At 40.0% G+C, this 19,979-nt stretch overlaps 1 protein-coding gene across 6 annotated transcripts in view; it reads left to right on the top strand.

The window, feature by feature from the left end:
• The first annotated feature begins 4,786 nt into the window (after positions 1 to 4,786).
• The window catches only part of MAP3K4 (mitogen-activated protein kinase kinase kinase 4), a 71,171-nt gene continuing 55,978 nt past the window's right edge, over positions 4,787 to 19,979 (top strand). For all 6 annotated transcript variants that reach the window (XM_075748509.1, XM_075748506.1, XM_075748507.1 and 3 more), the window contains exon 1: positions 4,787 to 5,187. In XM_075748509.1, coding sequence (XP_075604624.1) covers positions 5,123 to 5,187 — 65 coding nt within the window. In that variant the 5' untranslated portion in view covers positions 4,787 to 5,122. The remainder of the gene's footprint in view (positions 5,188 to 19,979) is intronic.

Below are 19,979 nucleotides of genomic sequence, written 5' to 3' on the forward strand. Positions count from 1 at the left end.
AAGCAAATGTTCAAACTTGCACGATGCTTGAAAACATGGAGAGTTGCACACAATGATGCAGTAAATTGCACCGTCAGGCACACACAGAAAACAGACAGATATGCTGTAGGTCTACAAACATGGTTTCAGAGGATGGGCCCCAATTCTTCAGTGGAGCTTCTTTGAACATGAAATTACTATATTGAACACAAATGCAAACAAGCACTGCAATGATCTTGGTCTTGTTTATAAATGCCCCACGGCTGGTCACTGAGTTATGTCTCTTATACAGTTGGGGAAAGAATTATAGTGTGATTTAGCAGGAGCCAAGCTAGCTTTAAACAAGCTTACTCTGTTGTTGATAATCAAGTTCAAGTAGCACTAAATTCAGTGCAGCTTATTTTCAGAGGTCCAAAGTCAGTTCCTGGGAAGATATAAGCCAGACTGTTACAATACATATGTTGACTCAGAAACATTTTCAGTCTCTTTGTGTCTAAGGACAATCATTCCTATGTCCAGTGTCTAGGTACCTTAGAATACCAGCCAGTGGTTTTAGCTATGCCCAGCTTTACAGACACTAAGACCAAAGACCAGCTTTACACAGTAAAAACATACTGCTTTAAGCACAACTGAGGTTTACACTTCTCCTATGTGGGTCATGCCATTTTAATAATGGCAGTGGCAGCGTTACATATAGTTGCTTTTTAGGACAGGAAGTACAAAAAAAAACCCCAACAAAAACCAAACCCCAGTTGAAGTGATAAGACAATAATCTTAGGAATGTTTCTGACCTCATGCTACTCTTACTAACAAATACTCCTTTAATAGTGATGAGTTAATGATATCAAGACCTGTCCGATCTGACATGCAGCATGTGAGATGACAGTGTTTAGACAGAAATACTCTACCTCCGTCAAGCTAGCTGGCTCCTATTATAGCATGGGTGCTAAACCATGCTGCTGAACAAGCTTTGGCAGCTATCATGCGAGCTTCTGAAGTGAATGAATCACAGTGGTAACGGGTGATTGAACAGGGGTATATACAGCGTGACTGCTTAATTTCTTTCTGAGGTTCACACTTCAAATCAATTGCAGCAAAGCTCAAGTTATATGACACTGAAAACTGAGTTCTGTTTCTTTCAAAAAAACCCCACCCAACCTGATCTTCTGTGAAAGCAACAAAACTGTAGATGGAAGAATCTGCATATTTCCAGGTAGAAATACATCTTGGTATTTTATTTTGACTCTGGAGTAGCTAGTTGCAATATCTATATAAGAAAGAAATGGTGTCAGATCGTTTTCTAGATATTAAATGCAGGTATTGTTCATGTTTTACTCTTCATCGCATTGCAGAAGAACATTTCTAATCTGTGACCAAGAAAAAATGAAAATTCTATCTTCAGCACATTTAACTAGATCTAGACTAACTATACTTAACAGGCTGCTTTCCAGTGTCTAGTACCAAAAGTGGGATTATGTCTAATTAACTTTGCTTTTATATTTAAACAGCTTTTAGCAGAGTTGAATAATTTACTGGAGGGAAAAACTAAATCTACAAAGCCGTTTTTTGCTGAGAATTTAATTTTTGCATGTAGTTCACAGTGAAGAACCACCTGATTACCGCATTTCATTAACTGTGTTAAAAAAAGGAACAAGTTGTGCCTTATTCTACTTAACATTCATAAAATGAAATAAAAGTTTGGCCTTGTGACAGATACTGGGAGAAAAAATTTGAAAGAGATTCTTGTAACATTTAATTACCCACATGAACCCCATCTTTCTTTTTCTATATTAGTATTTTTTTGTATATAAAAGAGCTGTAGAACTCACAAATGCAGAAGCACAGCTGCATGTACAGTCCTGTCTGGTAGTTGTCATGAAATGAGGAGAAAGGAATAACAGAATCTATGCCCTAGGAATAGATAGAAATTTAAAGGGTAGTTGCAGTAGAAATTAAAAAAAAGCTATTTAAAAGACCTATTTTTTTACTAGGATGCTATTGCCATCTTTTAAATTTTTATTGTAAGTTCTAGGATTGCTGGTGTAATAAAAGGCATGCTGCTGGAATAAAAAGCAATTCCTAAGCAACTGCAGTATCTGCTAAAAATATAAACCCACATGGTTGCTAAAAAAAAGGAGAAAATTCATCTTAAAACTTCAGAAAACAGAAGTTAAACTTTTAAAAGTTTGTATATTTTGATAGCTGCTTGGTTTTTTTTTTAAACCTAGAATTTTGGGGTCATGAATTTGCCACATCAGACAATAAAATCCATTAATATTACTAATATTTTAACTCAATTTTCTGACAGATTAAGACATCATTTATTGTGATATCTGTTTTAATTTTGTGCCTTCTTCTGTTCCAGTAGTGGAACCAGAATAAACAATTTAATCTATCCATTTCCATGCACCTGTGCAATGCTGATATGTTAGATTCACAAACTGGCAGTCAGGGAGTCTTTGAAATAAGACATTCCTTAAAAGAAGACAAAAAAGATTAAAAAAATTAAGTGCCTATCAATTGTTGTAAGACCTCTGTAACTTCTTTAAATTTTGTCTTTGCTAAATATTATCTCCATATAGGCTCTGACAGTTTTATGTCATCTGCTGTTTCCTGTACTCTCAGCTCCACATATTCCTGCATTTCTTTTTCTTTCCTTCCAAATTCTCTGTAGGCCATTCAGACCTCTCCTCTTACAATTTCCTCCTTGATGCTGGGAGCTATGTTGCTTACTATGGCCTACTGCAGACAAAGAAGTGCCAGTGTATCAAATTTACAGTCTTGCTTTGCTTGGCCAGTTATCTGTAGTTGTAGCATATTCTCTAGGGTATACCATAAGAATGTCATGCAAGCCAATATGCTGGGTGGCCCTAAAGGGAAAGAGGCATGCAGGGAAGTTTATTCTGGACCTTCTTGTTGGAGAGGCTGCACTGAACCCCAGTTTGCCTCAGTAAACAATCTTAATATTTACAGCAAGTAGTGGGAGTGGGCAGGCCCCATCTCCACCTTTGCTAAGGGCCCTTGGGATGTCTGCGCATCTGCATCATCATGCTATCACGTTTGTGGCAAAAGGCAGTATCAGATTTTTTTTTCAGAGTTAACGAAAACTCTGTGCTTCTAACATACCATTACACAGATTGTTTTGATTGAAGGAGCAAAGGAGCTGAAAATTTTTGTCGTGATTGCTGAACATAAAGACTTCTCTGCCCTGCAAATAGCTGATGAGATGGTGTCAGATGATGATCCATAATGTAGCTGAAAAGAATGCTAAAATCCATCGCTATGCAATTATTTCATCAAGACATTGAGCCTTTATTATTTGTAATCATACTAAAAAAGTGCATACTGTGAAATAAGCAGCTTTGCTTTAGATTTAGAGAATTTAAGTATTTACGGAGATGACAAGTAATTTATTAGGTTAGCACATCAGGATTTCTACTGTTGACTTTCCACATCTATAGTTTCTAGGTGTTGTTCACAATGACAGTTTAGTAGTAAAGTATTGTGTGTATCTGCCTTTAGAACTGCTTTTTGGTTTTGGGCTCAAGTATTTGACCAAAAATTGTTAAATACTGCTTTTTTCTATTATATGGGGTAATCTTAAGTAACAATTCTGCACATAAACGCTGAGTGTCTTAATGTTTAAATGTCATGATCATCAGGGTCATGATGATCCAGGTATTTTTCTTTACCTATAGAAAACAAGGAGCTGGCTTCCTGCACCTTATTCATCTGTATAGTAGAAATATGTTCTGCTTTTCAGCTTTAAACAAAAATCTCTTATTTTAAAGGGCCTGTTAAAATCAATTTGCAGACTATTCTTTTCTGAAACTTGCATAGACACATGGACAACTTTATAGCATCAACAAAGACCTTACAACTGAATTTTAGTATCAGGCTAGAAATCTGTGTAAGCTTCTTGTACAGTTAATTTAATGAAGGAACTGTGCATAAAGCAGAATCTAGCATCGATTCCAGTCCAAGGTAAAATTTCGCTCTTCAGAAATAACATATACTGTTTGTATACACAATACTGATGCTAAGATTTGCTTCTCTGCTTCCAGTCCTATAAAACAAAAGATGAGGAGCTCTCTTACCAATTGTTAGAATTAAATAACTCATGGCACTTTTCTGCCTTTGTAGGGCGTTAACATTGGTATTCCAGCCAAGCTATAGTTCAGGAAATTACATTTTTCCTCCCTGTATTTCCAAATGGATAACATGGTCCCAGTTCTCTGTTCAAGGCCGATAACCAATGCTGCTGGAGGCTTTTGGAAGACCAGGTTTATAAAAATAACAAGTTGCTCCATAAACAGCAGAATAAACAATGCCTGCTTATTTTGTTTTTCCCTGCAAAGCTATGAGCACCCCTGCTCGTTCTTCCACGTTCTCCTTCAAGGGGACTTTGTGGGTCTCTCATGTCTTCCAACGACTTGGAGAAGGCTGGGCAGCTCCAGCCTCGGCCCGCGTTGGCCATCACCCAAGAAGGCTGCGGGGAGCCGGTACCTGCTGAGGTAAACCGTCTTCCTCCCAGGAATTAGAGTTTGCTCCTATCCCTGGCTGCTAACCTTGTGGAAACTTGCAAGTTTGGAGACCCCGGCACCCGTGGCGAATGGCAGTCGATAACGGCTAACAGCTCTGTCACGGGTGGGTAGGGAGCCAGGCGCCAGCTGGCGGGGCGGCAGCTCCCGCCGCGCCTCCATCACCGCCTGGCGCCGAAACAAACGCGGTCCCTCCCGCGTACCGTCCCCTCCCGGAGAACCGCAGGGGAACCCCCCCCCCGCGTCCCGAGAGGTCCGCATTGCCTGCGTGAGAAGCGGGCACCCCCTCGGCGGGGCAACGGGCGGGGGGGAGCCCACGCCTCGAGCCGCTCCCCGCCCCCTGCCCGGCCGCGGCGCAGCGAGCGCCTCTGGATCGGCCGGTCCCTCCTCGCGCGCCGTAGCGATGCTCCCGGCTTCTCTGCCCTCGGAGGCTGTTTTCAAGATGGCGGCCGCGCGGGCGGCTCTGCGCGGCGGGGTTCCTGCAGCTGGGTAGAGATCCCCCCTCCCTCTCCCCTTCGCCTCCTCGCTGCACCCCCTGCACCGCAGCGGGCCAGGCCGGGCCGCGCACTGGGATCCGCCGCCATGCCGGCCTCGGTGCATGCATGAGAGACGTCGCCGCGCTGGTGTCTACCGCCGCCGCCATGGAGGAGCCGCCGCCGCCGGGGAGGTCAGTACGTAGCGCTGCCGAACAGGGAGCTGCGTGCAGAGAGCGGTGCAGGCAGCCTGCTGCCAGATTGTGGCGCGGGGCCGTGGGTGCCAGCCGCCCCTTCTGCGGTGCGCCGGTGCAGCCTGCCTCGCCCGCGGCCGCCGGGGCACGGCCGGGCACGGCGTGGGGAGCGCTGCCTTGCCTTGCTGGGGGTGCGTTTTTAACCTTCCCCCCCGCCCCCAGTCCCTTCGCGGTGCAAAAGCTCCGGCTGCTGCTTCAGCGCTTTTACAAAGCGCCCACCGAGTGAGAAAGTGCTTCGATAAGAAATCTCTAGTGGCTGCGGTGGGTAAGGCAATGTTTTGTGGGCACTTTGCAATTAAAAACAAATCGTTTCCTTCTCCCCTGGTTGAGCTGCAGGAGCGAACGGGTGTTTCTGAGGCGCTCGCAAGGCCAGCTCTCGGGGAAAACTTTCCGCGGCAGTTCGGGCCGGAGCCGGTGGTTAAGGAGCGGGGGGTAGGGGGCGGAGTAGCCGCCGCAGCCCCCCGCGAGGCTGACGAAGTGTGTGACCTATGCTCGTTGACTTGTGAACTGCAGCGATAAAAACACCCTCTGGAAGGGTGTCTCATGTTTATAGCAGCCGTGATTAAACCCAGGGAGTTAGGTTCTCTCTGGCGTGCCGATAAAACAGCAGGATCCGGGAGTATCGCTTCTGGCAACGTTGCAATGGATATTTGTCAGAAGATACAGTTTTAAAAAAATATATCTTCCACAAAGAGGGCTAGCGTTATGATGCCTCAAGTTTTTTTCTTCAACCGCTGAATGTGCTGGTTGCAGATTGGCTTTTTGCAAGTCTCCATCTGTGCGCTGCTGAGAGATGGGGATGCATATTACTTCATGGTTTAGTGTTTCCAACTGGCTGTAGAAGTGTTGCAAAAATCCAGGTTATTAATTCCCTGGCAATTATTTCTCCTTTTAAAATAGCATCCTGTTGATGCACTTCTCTCTAGGAGGCATTCAGGAAACGTTTTTTAAAATGCTTGTGTGATCAATTAGTACTGTAAGGCAGTAGTCGGGTGCTTTGTGTTCCAGGTGTGCTGTGCAAAAAGCTTTGTGCTGTCACGTTCCTGAGATCATTCTTGGATATTGCAAGCTACTCTTTCATACTTATGTAATAAAAGGGAAGTGGTGATGCTCTAAACTCCAGTTTGGATCGAGGCTATGGAGTTGAACAATGTCTGCTTGGAGTTTTCATTAATGTATTATAATGATTTGTTTTTCTTACATCATGAGAATGCCAAATCCAGAAGGTATATAACAGTTAATTAGATTTAACAGAAATATTATGAAATACAAATGCCAATAGGGCAACAGAATTTGTAAGCTTCCAAGTTCCTTTTTACGGTATCTTCAAAGAGTAATACTGCAGGTTAAGCAGAAAATGATTTAAAATTAAGTTTGTACAACAGCATGACCCTAGACCTGGGCTGTCTTCATGTAGAAGAGTAATCTGCAGTGCCTGAATGGAAAACACACAGGCATTTCCTGTCTAGGGCCATTTCTGACCTCTGCTGGATTCTGCTTATTAAAAGACAGTTTAAATGAGTCGGATGTGGGTGTGGATAGTGTGGTGGCAACTTTACCCAGCAAATGAAAATTGAATTAGTTATTTCAGAGTGAGCTGGTGGGTGGGAAGGAGATGTCTCAAAACAATTAGGTAGCCTTAATTTGTGCAGAGTAACGCATGTACTCCACTGTGATTCACTTCTGTGTGTACTTTGTGTATCAACTTCACATCTGCTTTAGAACAGAACTGCTTCTCTGGCTCTGCGTAGTATTTGCTTTTTCTTAAAAGTAATACAAGAGTAAAGTATCTGAAGCTTTTTCAACATGATTAAAGTGGATTTAAATTTTGGAGTTACTAGGTGTTCAGTCTGGCAGCTGTGAGGTCAGAGTCTTGTTGAAATCGGTGGGACTGTGCAGGCTTGAGAATTTGAAATCCCTTTGGTGGCAGATAGCTTTTAACCCTGTTTCTAGAGTATGAATGTGCTCTTATGATAAAGACATCTTCTGGCTAGTACTGAAGTGCATTGGTATAATGCATTCTTTTAAGTTAAATTTAATTCTGTTGGAGAAGTACTCAGTCATCTTCATTAGCAATACACCTACATTTCTTTTAAAAAAGAAAGTTTATTGATTTATTGTTGTGGGACTGCCTTATGTGTTGGAAATCTGTTTGTGTAAGGATTCCGTGTTTTGTCAGAATATAAATGCAATGGTGCATTTTGTAAAGCTAAGGCAAGCATGCAATATATTCATGGCTTTTTTTTGGGATTATACAGTCCTTAGTCCAAAGCATTTGATTGAGAATCCTTCTCCAAAAGCAAACTGTTTTTCCTAGGTCTTCCTTTCTTTCTCAAAACATACCCTTTGGGGTGGGGAGAGAGCGGAGGCAGCTCTAAACTGAAAAAATACTCAGGGAACCTATGAGCAGATGTTGATTTTGAGATAGGATTGCACTTGGACATTGGACAGCCTGCAGTGGTTATGGATAAATGAAAAGATACTACTAAAATGTTTTGGGAAGAATTCACATTTAAGTATCAATCCTTGGTAACAAAGCAAACAAAGTTTTCAAGGTAAGATGTTTCTACATAGATAATTTAGAATGCTAATTAAAATGGGCACATGTTTGGTGCTTCTTGATTATGGCCTATAGGCTTTAAATTTTCTAAGCCCAATTTTAGGCTTTCCCAAGAATTTTCTGGCACAAAATCCACTATAGAGAAAAATGAGGCCTTAAGCATTTTGTTTGTTGGGATGCCAATTTTGGTGGCACTGCAGAGGCATGAAGAGCCATAGGGCCACTCTAACTTGTCCCTTGATTTCTTGTAGCCCTCTTTTCTCCTGGCATACATCCAGTGCAAGGGGTGAAGGAAGGAGCAAGGCTGTGAATAAAGCGGGACAGAATTGTGAATAATGTGGTGGCTTCCTCTGCGCTGGGGAATTTGTCAGTGGTCTGTCTATCAGATTTGTTGGCTCTATGATGACAATGAATTGGGCTGTCAGTCTGCAGCATCTGTTGTTTGGGGGGAAGCCTGAGGTCATGTCATGAATTGTGTTCAGCCTATTTTTCTGTTTGCCAAACTGTCTGTATGACTGATGGAGTATCAGCAGTGAAAGAGTTTAAAATTATTTTATTAACTTAGGATCATAGCTTCAGTGGGAAAAAACAATTTAAGTGTATAGAGTTTTACCATCCTTTTTTTTTGTTATTATTTTTTCCATGCATTTAAATGAGGTAAGATGTAATCTCTATTCTTCACGTATTGCATTTTCTTGTTTACATGTGCAAGATTGGGATGAATGACTGATTGCTCCACCTACGCGCAAACACAAAGTGCTAGTTGAGATGTCTTTGGCATTTGTAGCAGCAAGGATTAGTCTGCGTTGTATGGCTGCTTGAGTTGTTTTTATGTCTGTTAATTAGTGCTGTCTGTGTCAAGGTTGGTTTTACTCTTATGTAAGCTAGTGATATTGCCCCTTGTGGAATGCAAACCGTGCTGTGATGAAAAACAGATCTACTGAATTTAAAGGAAAGGATAGGGGATATACATTAATTTTTATTTTAGGGAGCAAATTAGGATTTTTTAGAGGCTTATAAAGATTTGGCTTCCATGACAACTACGCTTCTTAAATTATATATGAACCATTATTTTAAACCGCATCTAAAATAGTTTTAGAAGTCAATTTTTTATACTGCCAACTGCTAGTCAGGTAGTATGTTGACCTCTGTCAGCGCAGGAAGATACGGATATCTCGGCTCATATTTCTTCAGTTGTGTGGTTGGATTTGCTGTGGTGTATGCCATTTATGTTTGCAGGGCTATTACTTTCCTTAAGTTTTCTTCTGCTCTCAGATATTAACACATTGATGCTATGTTTAGCCTGTAATCTATTAAGTAAATAATTTTTGAATTTTAAAAAAACAGCTTAGAAGCTTATTCATTTAAAGAGCTGATAATTGTCCCATGCTTATCTTCGGCCAACTACAACCATAAAGCCAAACTGGAATGTTTGCTCTTAAGACCCTGGTTTGAGCGTTCCTGAGTTGTCAAATGTTCACTCATGTCCAGTCCAAGAACTGGCAAAAATCACATCAGCTTGCCATGAACCTTGATCAGATTTATTCTGCATCCAGACAAGATAGGATATAACTTTATTGCCTTGATGAATGTCTCCTGCTGTCACGGAGTAGGAGGAAATTCATTCTGTTCTGGTAACATGTAATGCCATTGACTGTTGTGTCTAGCTTCCTAATGTAGTATGCACGTATGATTTATTCTGCCCTTGGCTTGTGTGTGCTGCTGGTTCACTTGCTGATGGCTTCTCCGAGAGCGGTATTTGTAAAGGTTTTTACCATTTTAGTTATGAAACGTCCATCCAGTAAGTGATAACAAGGCCACAGTTACCTGCGCCTCAGCTACTTCTCAGCCGCACTGTAGAACTCTCCATAGGCATGTCCATTGAGCATTTGGGGTGCTCCCGGGAGCGCAGAGTACTGCAGCTCCATTGCATTGCCTGGGTTTTCCAAAGATTGCAGGCTAGTAGTCCATCATCCGGTCCTTAGACACCAGTTTGCACTAAAAACATACTTAACTTTTAATGCTTCATCTGAAACAAGAACTGAAACTTTGGGATCAAAACCAGTTGGTGGCTTTTTGTTGTCTAGGAATGGAACTTTCTGCCAGAAGAGTAAAGTTTGTGCACCGGAGAGTGGGGGAGGAATGGATGTTACAGATCATGTTATCTTTTATCCTAGGTTTATGTGTTTCCCAGTTTATCACTGTGATACATGATATATTTAGAGTTGAGCCTAGCAGCCTAACGTTTTCTGTCACAGTATCCTTTTTCCCCAGTAGTATGTAACTTTTCTGGTGTGGCTTAAATTTTCCTGAAAATCTATCCAGATTTGTTAGTGTAGATTTTTCATAAGTAGTTCTTAATTAAATATACTTTATTTTTTGGGTGTGGATCTTGAGACCTAGGGATGTGATTTGTGCAGGTGCCAAAAGCTTAAGTGCAGCACTTTTCCTTTGGATCTATACTGTGCTATGTAATGCTTAACCATCTTTACTTTAGTGATGAATACATATTTCAGAGCTTCTCATAAAAAAAAAATAATTGGAAATTTCAGTTTAAAAAAAATATTTTTTTCCTAAAGATGAGTTACGATATAGTTGAGGTTGAAAAAGTAGCACTAAAGATGAAGCGTGGTGACTGAAACTGAATAATATTTTGACATTAGTTGTTCTGAGGCATTGAAGAGAAGAGAGCTGGATACTAGCTGGGCTGGGTGAAGCTGTCTTAGCTCCTCTTTCTACAATTCAAACCTTTGATCCATTTGCATCCTCACCTGGTAGGCTTAAATGTGGATGTGGAAACATGACAAACCCATCAACATTTTCACACTTTTAAAAAACTTTATAGAGCAATGATAGAATGAAATAGGTCTGTTCTTTCTTACTGAAATAATATATGGCATAGTTTTAATGAAATAATTTATTTGTGAATGGGGAAAAAAAGCTTAGAGCTGAATGCACGTTCATATTCTGTAAATGCTGTTATGTCATAATCCAAATTTGCATGAAAACTTATAATAAACCAAAATGGAAAATTAGTTAACCTTTCTCTGTTTCCAAATTGACTAGTAAAAAAGAACAGGAAGTTCTGATTATTATTTTTTTCTGAGATGAGAACATGAAGAACTGCCAAAACTATTATAAGAGCTCTATTTTATTTATTTTTTATACTTATTTCTAGTTGGTGTAACTTGCAGAAGAAAAATTACTTCCTTAGATCATTTAGATAGGTCTCGATAGATCTTATCTCTGCTTGCAATTAAAAGATATGATGAATACTAATTTGCATTTTACTTTATTTTTAACTTGTTTGACAATTTCTGTCTTTTTGAAGTTTACCATATTTTTGTAGTCAGTCAAAAGGTGCGTCAACACTTCTCAGCTGTTTCAATAGCCTTTGTTACATTTTTCTGTGACTCTGTGTCTTTCTGTTGTAAATATAATAATCCAGCACTTAGAAGCTTCTGCCCAAGAATATAGGAGAATTTTGGGAAAAGTGCTGAAGTATTAGTAACTTACAAGACTGACCATGGTAGTTTCCAGATCTTGAGAAGCAGAAGATTTTGTTTGAATTTCTCTCTTAAAATAAATGTAGCTAGTCAGTACAGTAGTGCTGTTGAGGACCTTTGTTATGGGAGGAACTGGCTACAGTCAGACATGTGCTTGAGGTCTACTGTAGAAATGAAGTGTGTTCACACTTGCTGGGTCCTTCTGTTCTAATTAAAGAGCTTAACTGAGAGTTACCAAGGGGGGAGAAGATGTCATTTGGAATCAATTAAAGATTAACTGTTTAGCTCCAAGCTTTACGTTAGTCTTTTCCCCAATAATGACCTTTTTCCTTGTAGATTTCTGCAGAAATAGTGGTTGTTCTGTCACAGTGAAGTCCTGCTACAAACCACTGTTGATCTTGCAGCAGAAATACTTCCTTTGTACTTCTCTCAGGGTTTAGGTGATCTGGGATTTACTGTACATGGTGCTTAACTGTTAGCAGGGCTGTTGTAGCATAAACCTTTAGTGTGCAAGCAGGTGGCAAGATGTAGGTCAGAGCTTCATAGCAGCATTGAATGTTTGCATTTGTGCAGCCATGCTACAGTTTAGTCTTCACAAATAAACAAGGCACAAATAGTGAGCAAAGCATGGCTACTACAGAGCTACTATTACATTCAGACTATTTACTAATGAAGTTTTAGTGTTTCTGTAATTATTTCTATGTTGATGAGCCCTTGTTCGTAGGTTGATTTATAAATAAGCTGCTGGAATTACGTAATTCAGTCAGTTCTTGGTAGTGATACAGATATTACCTTAAGCATCTTCCTGCCCAAGTATGTTGCTTTTATCATTGCTGCAAGTAAAAAATTGCATTAGTTTTGCTGCTGACTCAACTAGAAATTACTCTTCTCACCTCCTAACATTTCTCTCTTTCCCCCCTCAACTAGGAATATCTGCCATATGAAACTTGCTAGCGTAACATTAAGTACATTTCGTTGCTTAATCAAAATTAAAGTGGTTGAAGTTGGAAAAATCCTGCTAACAAAGACATTCCAGCTAAGCTGGGTTGTTTCAGCGTCACCATTGAAGAACCAGGGTTGGTACTTTTAGTTATACCTGTGCATCTTGGGGGCTAGTGGCTTCTGGCAAAGTGTCAGTGGAAAGCAGAAAGGACAGTCATCTTATAAATTGCTTCAGCTGCAGCCAGAAGAGAGTGGCTGAGGGCACGATTTCACATTACACTCCGTGTGTTGGAACAGCAGGCTGCTTGCTTCTCCTTGATCTCTCCCCAAGAGGAAACCAAGCTCCTCCACTGTATTCCTTCTGGATCTAGCAGTCACGTGTCTGTAGAGTTTTCACTTGAGCTTATTGATCTGATTGGTAACTGATGCACCAAAAAATTAAATGTGTTTATTATCCCCCCATCGAATTGGTGATTGAGTTCACATGATTGTTGGCTTCTCTGCAGAGGGGGCAGAGATGTGCAACCTGGGAGACAAAAGGTGCACTGAAACAGGTTCCCCTTTTTGTGTCAGCTTACTGTGACTGTAGGCTTGGTAATTTCTGAGTTTCTTGGTATTGTGTTAATAACCTTCACTACATTTCATACTTGATTTAAAAAGTTTTTTAATGTTACTTCATGTTTTTTGTGCTCTTACAAACTTCTCTACTATAAGCTGTTCTAATGAAAACTTAGATTCTATAAAATTTGCATCTGCAGACTTACTTGCCGAAAGATGCAAGTACTTTTTTTCAGTTAGCATCAGCAGTAGATGGTAAAATTACTATCTCGGTTATGAGTAAATTCCCCTCCTTTGCCCCCAAGTGCCACTTTTTTCCTCCAGCATGCTGGTTGGTTGTTCCTAGATGACAGAGACAACTGATCACATAGTCTGCCTTTCCCTGATTCCTCTGGGAGGAATAATGTAGCTATGTACAGCTGAATTTGAATATTTCTTAAAACTGAAATTGTTATGCTGGTACTATTTCTTCTTTAAAATGCTATTTTGAAATACTTAGTGAATACAGAAAAGCCTGCCTTAGGATGTTGTTTTAAGAGGACAACATGACAAAATATTTTTTCCTTTCCTGAAATTACTTCCAGACATTATCTTTAGCATCTCTGTCTCCTTCAAAGTTTCTTCTAATTTTAAGATAAGTTTCAAGTTTGTTATTTCCTATTTATTTTAGCCTTGACATTGCTATGCCTTACATAATATCTGCTTTTATGGTTAGAGAAATCAATGAAAGGTTGAATGTGACCCTCATAAATATTTATGTCTTAGCTTTCAGTACAGATGAGAAATGGATGCATTTAACTAGATAGGATTAGCCACCTCCTGTAGAAAGGAAGAATAGTGCAGATGTAAGGGTGATCATAGAGATACACAGATTGAGTTAGAGAAGCATGCTTAAAAACAGGTCCTGAGAAATGAAAGGAGTTAGCAATCTTGCTTTTTACTTACCAACTGAAGGAAGAGTTGCAAGGGCAGCAAGTGCTTTAGCAAACTATGTTTGTATTTTGCCCTTCTTCCCTGCCTTCTTTTATACAGCCTTCACACCAGAAGAGATGATACTCTGAAGTTCCCCTTTTCCACTGTGAGATTGGCAGAAGAACACCTAACAGCAGGCTTTATTGTCAAGTTTTCCATATGCCTCTTTTCTAAAGTAATGTCTACAAGACCCTTGTTAGCTGGAAACTTGGAATGTCAAAGCTCTTGTTACTGCTCTCCCATCCAGCTCAAAGTTGCTTTCAGTGCTTTTTGTTCTACTGGTGGGTTGAGGCATGGATCTGTGTGTTCTTATTCTCTGAAATTTGGGAAGGTGGCAGGTAGCAGATACTCCTTCCAATTCCTTACCCAAAACCATGGGTATTCATTTGCCAAGCAGTGATATTTTCCAAAAGTAATAAAGTTGTGGGTTTTGTTTGGTTTTTTTTCCTCAAGAGGAAGCTGATCAAGACCTTAATAGAGACACAGTGCTTTTTACAAGGCTAATTGCACTTGCCCTTCATAATGTGAAGACTTTTGTGTTCTTAGAAAATTTTGACCCTAGAAGAACTTTAAGAAGGACTGTATCTGCAATTTATCTTCACAGTAGTGATTCTCGTTCAAAAAAGAAAAACCAAACCCAAACTAGGTGCTTTCCTGTATCTTACCCAAAGTATCTTAAGGGTAACAAATTAAAAAGCCCAACTTGTCCTTAGTTTCAATTAAAAATTAATTATACTGTTAAAAATCTCATCAAGTATATTACCAAGTTTGTAACAGTAAGTCCTATTAGTACGTTGGTAGCACTTAGAAGTTATTGGTGACTAAGATTTAATGTTGACTGCTCAGAAATGCTGAGCTGAGGCATGTGAGATTCAAATGTGAATACAGAGTCAAGTATCTTCATTACTGTATGTCAGTATTAGGTTTTAGTGTGAACAATTTTTTTTTTTTTTCCTGTGTCTGGAGGTATAGTCACAATAAGAATACGTGACATGTACACCATTTAAATGTCCATGCTGGTCACAGAATTTTTGTATCTTGCTAACCAGGCTATTTTTTTCCCCCGTGTAAGCACTGTGCCAGATTTACACAGGGTGTATTTAGTAAAAAATACAGTTTTATTTGTACAAACTGTGAGCAAATTCCTGCTGTTCTGTAATAAAAAATAAAATAATGAAAAAAAATGAAAGATTTTTTTTCTTGCTTTTTACTGAGGGGCTTGGAATTGCACTACAGTCCTTCCTTCAATGTTTTTTGTTACTATTTCTTTTGCTGCCCTTACAGCAGTTTGTAATAACTGCTTTGAATGCAATAGCTGCAAGCGCTTATTTCACAGATGTAGCAGATCTTTAAAAGAAGACTGTATGCAAAATTGGGTTCATAGTCCTTTCTGCTTTCAGATCAGGAACTTTTCAGAACTAAGTCCATTTATTTAAGCTTATACCTTCTCTCAGAACAGGGAATTAAAAGGTGATTAAAAAAATAGGAGTGTGTGATGCTTTCATAATGTTGGAATGTAACACTATAAGTTTACACCAGATAGCAGTCCTGTACTTTAGCAAAACTTCAGGTCATTTAATCTTAACTTGTTTTCCTGATTAGGTTGTTTAATGGTCAGTCTTATTTTCCCGAAGTGCTACAGGTTGATTAATGAAGTTCCTTCCTGGTGCTGTTGGTCCAGGAGTACTGTCACATTCTCTTATGCTATGCAGATAAAACCCAGTACTACCCGCAGAAGTTAGAGCTGCTAAACACCACATGCAACTCTTGGAATCAGCAGCTCTAATACGGTTTTGGTTTTCAGTTTTAACAGATGCAGAGATGGTTACCTAAAAATCCTCTTTGCTCTTTGCATTGCCAGCAACTGCAGGATAATGACAATTTGTCAGTTAGCTAAGGCAGCAGAAAACACAAGCTCTATGCATTGCCAATCAAATCTTTTTAAAGCTAAGGTAGCTCTCCCTAAATGCAGTTGCAACCGTTCTATTTCAAAGATAAACAGTATTCTGACAAGAACATAATTGCAATGTACATTACTAAGAACAGGCTAATGAAGATTTGTCTTCCCACATGCTTTAATTATCACACTGAATCCCTGTTAAAGAGCATATATTTGAAAAACAGACACTTTGCCCGTAAAACAAAGGCACTGAGTGTTGAGAACAAGTACTTGGTAATTTGGTGGTGGACCTTGTGCAGATCTTGCAGTTCTGCGTATGGAAATGGCAGGGTGCCATAGGAAGCGTTGAGAAAGAGCCTTACTGATGTGTGCATGGTGTAACATCTTTGAGACTGCAGGATGCTGTTGACGGCAGCAGCCTGTGGAGTGCCCAGCTTCCTGACTGTAGTGGGGGGTGATTAGCCTGGCTACTGCGTTGTAATTGCCTAACTCAGATTTATTGTTATGTGCTTGTAGTCCAATCTGTTGACCTCTACTGATACCCAGCAAGCTTTTAAGCAGCATGTGGGATGATGAGCAGTAGCTGAACCCAAGTCAATTATGTAAGTGCCTAATACATTCAGATTCCTGCTTGTGAGGATCAAGGGTAGCTGATATAAAGGGAAGATTAAAAAAAATGTTTCCCCCCATATAGCTGTCACAGTTTTTAGCAGGACCTCTTGCTATTGGCTGTTACAAACTTTGAAACAAAGTTTGAATAATGCTTCAGTAAAGTGCAAAAAGTTTATACTGGTTAAAAATCATACTCCTCAGTGTGACTTTAGCCTACTTAATTTTAACATGTCCCCATGTGATCTTCAGTAGTCTTTTCATTTGTTAATTTATTTTTAATGATAATTGACTGCATTTTTCCAAAGGCTCATGACCTTTATCAACAGCAATGGTTACCAGACTTTTTGCTCCCTGTCCTGCTGCTTCAAATTTCATACCTCAATTTTCCCCCTCTCCTGTTTTTGTTTGCAGGCCTTTGAAAATCTAGATGATATATCTCAGTTTTCATGACTGAGCTGGAATTGTAGATACATTGCCAATGCTTTGACTTAGTTTAAAAAAAAAAAAATCCTGTTATCATCTATGTATGTAAATTGAAGAAATTCTGTATTCAGACTTTTCAGATTCTGGTTGAAATGCACACTAGTGTAACATAGAGTAGTTACTTGTTGGAAACATTCTTGGTTGGTTATTTTTTGTTGCATCTCAGAGCTGTCAAGACATTTTCTGTGTGGGTTTGGTGTTGTGGAGTTTTTTTGTTGTTTGGGGTGGTTTTTTGTTTTGTGGTTTTTTTGTTTTTTTGTTTTTTTTTAAACCGTACCGCTCTTGCAACTTTCCCAGTATTCCTGATTTATGCATCCTGGCTACAGTCTCTTCTGTATTTCTAGGGTAAAATTGATGAGAAGTATTTTTCTCATTAAAATTAAGGCTGGGAGCAGCCTGATACTAGACTGACGTGAAAACTATGCACTTCCAGTTTTCCTCGTAAGCACTGGGTTTAAACTGTCCTTGGCAAATAGTAACTTCAGTTGTCACACTTCTAGCTTTCACTTTTTGGGTGTATGCCTAATTAAGATTAGGATGCTTTTCACTGGCTGTGAGAGGGAAAACCTGTAGATCTTGGTAGCAAACAAGAAATTAGCTTTGATTAATGTTTCCCAACTCTGGTTGCAACAGTATTTAGGAACCAACAATTCTGTGTAATAACCAATACTATAATCTGATTTAGCTTTGCCAGCAGTGCATTTTATAGGTTTGCAGATTTAATTAGTCTCTGGTTAGTTCATAAAAGTAAATAACATGGACATTATAAATGCTATGTCAGTAAACTGTTAAAATTATGACTGGTTTTAATACCAGAGGGTTCCTGCTGATGATCATATATGCCTTGTGTCATCTGGATGAGAAAAATTGGTGCCAGCATGACTAAGCTGATGTAGTTGCTTTACTTCAGACCCTATATATCTAGTGCATTGTACAATAAGGCTTTCACTGGTGAAACTGAGTCTTTGTGTTCACTGGCATTGATTTGAGCTCTGAGTTGAGACACAGTCTTTGCACACAAACACTGAACGGAGCATGCTGAATTTTTACACTTAAGTTGCAACCTGTGCCTTCCTCCCTCTCAGCAGATGAGCTAGCTCCAGTTAGATCATCTCGTCAGCTGCTAACAGGAGTGGTTGTGTGGAGCATGATTGCTGTTTTGTGATGTGACTACTAGTGCTGCATGCTTTGTGATAAATCTGCTATGGTTTTTAACAAATTAAAGAACAGCTTACTAAACTACCCAGGGGAAAAAAAAAGTCTGAATGTTAAGTAAGTTGTACTGGTTCCCACTGCGTAGGCAGGTATGTAATTCAATGTGAGATTGGAGGGTGTTTTGAATGCTTTTGGACTCCATGCACTCTCATCAAACATAGCAAGAAGCAATCAAGGTAGCAGTGACTGTTGAGGAAAGAACAAGCTTATGTATGGTCTTTAAACATCACTTCATTCAGCCTGGTGAAGAGGTTTGATCATTACACTCTTAGAATAGGTTGCTCACTTAAAAACAGAAGGAAAACAGTGTTTTCACTGGTCTTTTATAACGAGGTAACTTGTCCTAGTTTAAAATTGCCTTGGAACTGAGACCTAACGTGAGTGCCGCAGGATCTGCTCTGCCAGGCCCCACAAGAGCATCAGCACCCCACCCTGCGCCTTGCCAGGCCAGTGAGATCACTGAAAAAATAAATAGTTCCATAAGCACTGGAACTAATGACTTCTTGTTTCATGTGGTTTAGTCTCCTGTGGTTGATTTGTCTTTGGCAAAATCAGAAGGGTGTGCTCCGCCTGAAGTTTTTTCTGCAGTAGGGCTGTTTGCAAGAGTTCTCAGGAATAAAATTTTTCTGATGTCCAAAAAGATCTGAACTTGTGATCTGCTTTCCCAGTTCAGCATTTTTACAAGATCCTTTTCTGTTATTTATCCACCTGTTTTCACAAGATGTGTAGGAACAAGTTAAGACTTCTTTGTTACGTTTGGCCAATAGTGGTTAATTAAATCAGATTGTTGGAAGACACACAAACAGCATGATTTCCCAAGGCAAGGAAACTAGGCTAAAAGTACTGGCGATTCTGTGTGGTTGTCATTAGGGTCAAATTCAGTGTAGGGCTCTCCTTAGACTACAGGCAGCGCTACGGTACCACCTGAGTTGTTTTTCTTGGGTAACCTCTAAAGTTTGTCTACAATGGTTGGTGAACTTGCCTGCCACCTTCTCAAAGCTGAAATGTGAGAAGAGTAATTTCACACAATAAATGTTTCCGTGGCTTTGCAGAGAACATAACTGTTCTGCATGTTAAGCTATTTGTTTCTGTTTATAGCTAAAGGCAAAGAAAAAAATACAGTATCTGATATTCTGGTTTGCTAGCCTTACTGCTATTCTACTGGCTGGCAATACTCTGGCATATTTCTTCCTGCAGACACTCAGACTTGCTCCACCAGAGCATGAGTAACATTACTCGTCTGTCTCAAAAATAGTAGCAAGTAAAATGTCGTTTGTGATTCAAGTGAAATTGAAATTGAAGTTATCAGGTACTGATGCTAGTCTTGGACTGTCTGATTTAGGTTGAATGCTTCTTTGCCTCCATGTCTTTTACCAGAGTCAAGATGGGGTTATTTGCCTGCCTGCTTTAGAAATAAAATATGTGGAGGGATGGAGGCAAGCTGCATTTTTTCCCTTCCTCCAAGCTGGAGTGGTGCATGTTCTTCTCCTAGATGTATGTTAAAGCAAGAGAGTTACATGTATGGCACCAGTGGGGAGTGGTGGCGGTGGCGAGAGAGGACTGTGCTGGGGTAATGGGTCCCGTATGCTGGGAGAAGGCAGAGGTCTTGATGTCACTTTGTGCTCCAGCCTATCCATGGGATTCAATCAGTTAGGGACTTGTTTTGGCCTTGGAGTCCTCTCTCCCTCCTTTCCTTTTTCTCCCTTCTCTATATTTACTCTGGGTAGATAAACATCAGTGGGTGTAAAGGGATAGTAAGAGAGGTTAAAACCCTGTCCTGCTGCCGTCTACTTTCCCCTAAAGCCTGAGTTGACCAGAGGATTTCATTATTTTGTGGAGCTTTTTTAACATTGTGAACAATTCAAATTATATGTTATTGACGGGGCAATGATGTGGTTCACAAGTTTGATTGTTAACAGTCTGAGAGTAATTTCATTGCTGTATGTCACTTGATCATGCAGAGGAGATTGAGCTATTAGTGGTA

Source organism: Balearica regulorum, chromosome 3 (assembly GCF_011004875.1).
Source record: "Balearica regulorum gibbericeps isolate bBalReg1 chromosome 3, bBalReg1.pri, whole genome shotgun sequence".
NCBI classification, from domain to species: domain Eukaryota; kingdom Metazoa; phylum Chordata; class Aves; order Gruiformes; family Gruidae; genus Balearica; species Balearica regulorum.